This window comes from Vespa crabro, chromosome 18, assembly GCF_910589235.1.
Source record: "Vespa crabro chromosome 18, iyVesCrab1.2, whole genome shotgun sequence".
NCBI lineage: Eukaryota > Metazoa > Arthropoda > Insecta > Hymenoptera > Vespidae > Vespa > Vespa crabro.
Genome location: NC_060972.1, coordinates 1124435 through 1129434, shown reverse-complemented (window position 1 = coordinate 1129434; position 5000 = coordinate 1124435). Strand labels below are relative to the sequence as shown.

The following is a 5000-nucleotide window of genomic DNA, read 5'->3' as shown; positions in this document are numbered from 1 at the left end:
GTTTCATAGTTTCCAACCTAATATATATATGCATAATTATTATTAATCGTAGTAAATGTATTTCTATTCGTATTTGATATGATTCGATCCGATTCGATCCGAGAATAACAATTTCAATTCATAGTAACAAAATGTAATCTCTTTTCTCGCATGATGAGTGAGTACGTTACACGTTTTAATACAAAGAAAAAAAAAAAAGAAAAAAAAAAAAATAAATAAATAAAAAGAAAAAAAAATGAAAAAGGAAAGTCAAGAAAAGATCGTCGTCGTACTCGTCACAAGTGCAAAACGCTCGTCAAATTAACGTAAAAATGACATTAACAGTTCACATGTAAGAAACATTAATTTATCGTATAAAAGATATTTGAAATATTTAAGATCTCCATCGTAAAATTATATTAATAAATAAAGAAACGGAAGAAATGGATTACCGTCTTTTGATCGTTCACGTCCAAATCAGCCTCACTTGCAATTCTTGATACATTCCTAAGCTTGCAAACGATCCAAGGATGATGGCAAAGTTCCTGGATCGTGATCCTTTTATGTGGAACGGGCGTAAGCAATCTGTTAATCAGATTCTTGCAATCATTCGACATCCTCGACATGTTTTTCATTTGTAGGGCCGTTACACCCCGGTTTATTTGAGCCATTAACCTTCGCCGACGTTCCTCCGATGACGTCTGTTCGTCGCAAGGACTTAAAAAGGGCAGCCGACCGGTCATCATTCCGTATAAGACGACACCACTGCTCGATATTCGATTCGAATTCTTATTATTTGTGATCATTAACATACAAATGAACAATATAACTCTTTTCTTGAATTTAATTTACTTTTAAACATTTTCCATTAGAATTTTGTTACTTTTCTTTCATTTTTCTTTTTTTGGTTTTACTTTAACACCCTTACAATGAACCTTTAACTACATCATTTTTTTACATTTTTATATCGAATACGTGAACGTTTTTTTTTTTATAAATGAGTGACACAAAGAGAAATAATTTTATTTAAAGTATTCAAATTTACTATTAGACATAAATAATATATGGTGACTCTGTTGCGCCTGAAAGTCAGGCAATACTTCATACTGCACGTCGATAATTGTATCTACGTGAGCATTTCCGTCGGTAATATAGTTCAAGTTCTTTTATTAATTTGTAATAGCACTTTCGTATGATAAGTTGCATACTACAGGAGGTACGAATATGACACGGTTATCTACATTCAGGTGCAAAATTTAATACCTTTATATTTTTATATGATTCCAATTTAAAATCTTTTAAAGACAAATTTTCAGAAATTATAAATTGTAATCTATATTTAATAGTTTATATATGAATGGATTTTAATGTGGTAAGATTTTTCTTTTCTTTTGCAATAATAATGACGTTATAAAAGCCGTCACATCTTTATTCGACAAGAGTTAATTCATCTTATTAATCAAGAATTTTTTCTTACAGACTCCAAAGATCGACCTCGGGTCCGTATTTTTTACCGACGACAAAAAGCTCTGGTGCTGCGTATTCAGGTGATCCACAATGAGTTTTCAAAGGATCTTCGCTATCGTAGATATTACTCAATCCAAAATCTATCCGAAAAAAAAAAAGATAATTATTTTCTTATAATGAGAGATTTCTCCTTTCGATGATTGATAAACATAATTGATTTTATTTTTATTATTTGCTCACCAACTATCTTGATTTGATCTTTCCGCGTATCTTGCAGCATTATATTTTCCATCTTTAAATCGCTGAAACAAAAATTGATTGTATAAAGGATTATTTTTTTTTTTTTTTTTTTGATAAAATTGTTCGAATCTAATCGTTATCATTATTATTTATGTAAAAGAAAAATTTTAAGATAAGAAGCATAGTTTACGTTGATTTAGATACATATATATATATATATATATATATATATATATATATATATATATATATAGAATTCTACATAGTGTATTAAAACAAAATTTATTAAACTTAATATAATCAAAATCAATATTTATATAGTAAACAATTAAAAATTATTATAAACAAGTATTCAAATATATAAATATATATAAATAGTTATATAAATATATAACTTTTACATATATATAGGTAACATATTAAACGTATAGAGATCAACAATCTTTCGGTTCGTACACCTCACGGCCCTGATCTTAGAGCACCGGCCTTTATTTGCTCGTTTATACGGTCACTCCGTGATGCGTTCGAAGACCTTGCACAGGCAAGTCGCAATGGAGGATGAAAAGAAAGGATATAAATCGAAGAGTACGATGTGATATCAAGGCATGGCCTCGGGTGTTTATTCGATCCGGCAAAAATAAGATGCAACGAATTCTTCCGAAGAAAATGATCAAGAGAGCGATCGCGTTAAATGGAATCGTTAACTCTTTTCGTTTTCAGGCGTAAAGGGAATGTAGTTTTCGTTAGGGATTTAACGATTTAAAATGAGAGATCGATCGAAAGAAGAGCTGTCAACGGGTGTAACGACTCGACTGGTTTTCGAGTGTGTTCAAAGTAGTCTTCGTCGTTGTGGTCATCGTCTTCGTCGTCGTCGTCGTCGTTCGTAGCAAAGACCCCCAAGAAAAAGCAAGAAAACGCGCGCGCGCGAGAGAGAGAGAGAGAGAGAGACCTTGAAACGCATCATTAAAATCGCATTCGCCGACCGAAGCACCGAGCAACGCACAACACTTTGGGCTCTCGCTAATAAGTAATAAAAGAGGATGTTCTCGCGTAGAACACGTGCCCCCTCCGCTATGGTGCTCTGTTGCTGCTGCTGCTGCTGCTGCTGCCGCCGCCGATGCCTGCGGACTCCTCTCCCCCTCTCTAACCATACCTTACCATCCACTCTCCAACCACCCACCCCCCCCGAGGCCCTACCAAAGATCTTTCAAGATTCGATAGTGTCGGTTCTTGCCTTCTGGACCACATTTTTTTTACACCCACACGATTATTCTCTTCAAACGAGAAAACCAAAGAGAGAGAGAGAGAGAGAGAGAGAGAGAGAGAGAGAGAGAGAGAGAGAGAGAGAGAGAGAGAGAGAGAGAGAGAGAGAGGGAGAGAAAAGTCATCTCCCTTTCCTCATTTCGTCGGTATCATATTTTCTAAACGTCATTTTAATTTCACCGATCCATTCCTCGAATATAATAAATATTTTTCAATGCAATGATTTTAGGAAAATTATTTACTGTTACAAAGAAGAAGAAGAAGAAGAAGAAAAAGAAAAAGAAAAGAGAAGAAAAGAAAAAGAAAAGTTTTATTGGTGCAACGATCGATCGATCGAACGATCTATCTATATATCGATCTATATATCGATATCTAACGATATAGGTAAAAGAAGAGGACGTGGAGGAGTTTGTTCTTGAGAGGGCGAAAGCGAGGACTCCCAGGCCAATGCTGGGACTCTCGAACGATGCACTCTTCTGCATCCTTGGCGGCAGGATAATAGTTGAAACGACCCTGAAACCGAGGCCACGGTTGTTCGTTGGCCTGGACGATTATATTTCTTTTCCAGCTTCGAACTTCTCTCTCTCTCTCTCTCTCTCTCTCTCTCTCTCTTTCTCTTTCTCATAGTATGGGAACGCGACGTACCAGGTTAGCCGCGACACGAGACTTTAAAGACACGCGTGCGCCTATCAGACTTTTTGATACATAATATTACGCGTTCGTGTTTGATTATAACGATTGTTATCGTCTAAACCGTTCGACCGCCTACTCTTCTTATATACTACATGTAAGTATATATATATATACTCTCTTATATTCTCTCTTTCTCTCTCTCTCTTTCTCTCTCTCTCTCTCTCTCTCTTCTTCTTTTCTTTAAATATATATTAGGGGGACCGAAAAGTAATGTCGCTTTCTTAAATTAAATTCAAACGAATAAATTTTTAACAAGTTTTTATTTTTAATCACAATCAAATATCGACATGCGCAGAAACGACATTACTTTCCGGTCCACCTAATATATACATATATGTGTGTATATGTTATAAAATGATATTCTATATATTTTCATCTCTTTTTTTCTCTATCTTTTCTTTTATCACATTTTTCTTGTTATATATAATTAATATCTATATATAATATAATAATTTTGTTATACAAATATATATATATATATATATATATATATATATATATATGTATATATAATAAAATTATTATATTCTATTTCTTTCTTCTTTCTCCTCTCTGTTTTATCTATCTCTTTCTATTCTATATATATATATTTGTTTTTTTTTAGATTCTCTCTTATTCTCTCTCTCTCTCTCTCTCTCTCTCTCTATATATATATATATATATATATATATATATATATATATATATATTTTTTTTTTTTTTTCTTTTCTCTTTCGTCTAGTTTTCTTATCTATGTAATAGATAGCAATAATATAATATAATAATTTTATTAAAAATATTTTTGTTATCTGTTCTCTCTCTTTCTCTTTCTCTTTTCATTATTTTCGATCTAGTGTAATCGCAACGAATGAATAGAATTATTCGATATCGATCGAAGATCATATCAAGAAACGTGCCTACGGGAAGACTTGAGAGTTTCTATTTTGATATATTAGAGTTAAATCGATCGACCGAGATTGATTTATTTTTACGAGTACTTTCTATCCTTTTCCTTTTCCTTTTTCTTTTTCTTTTTCTTTTTCCTGTTGTTATTCTTGTAACTTTTATTCCATTCCTCCTTCATATAAACTCACTCGATATATATATATATATATATATATATATATACATATATATATAAGGGGGACCGGAAAGTAATGTCGCTTTCTTAAATTAAATTCAAGCGAATAAATTTTTAACAAGTTTTTATTTTTAATCATAATCAAATATCGACATGCGCAATAACGACATTACTTTTCGATCTCCATAATATATGTATATATATATTTAATGCAATCTTTTCGATTTCGTTCTACTCGTAGTATTCTCACTCTTTTTCTGCCTTTTTTTTTTTTTTTTCTTTTCGTTTTTTTCTTTGC

At 32.3% G+C, this 5000-nt stretch overlaps 1 protein-coding gene across 4 annotated transcripts in view; it reads right to left on the bottom strand.

The window, feature by feature from the left end:
* The window catches only part of LOC124430501 (MAP/microtubule affinity-regulating kinase 3-like), a 366230-nt gene that overhangs the window by 2913 nt on the left and 358317 nt on the right, over positions 1–5000 (bottom strand). For all 4 annotated transcript variants that reach the window (XR_006943777.1, XM_046977178.1, XM_046977177.1 and 1 more), the window contains 3 exons: positions 1687–1748; positions 1457–1586; positions 432–744 (listed from right to left, as the gene is read on the bottom strand). Coding sequence is in view for 3 of the 4 variants with exons in the window: in XM_046977178.1 (XP_046833134.1) it covers positions 432–744; positions 1457–1586; positions 1687–1748 (505 nt within the window). In the remaining variant the exon portion in view is untranslated. The remainder of the gene's footprint in view (positions 1–431; positions 745–1456; positions 1587–1686; positions 1749–5000) is intronic.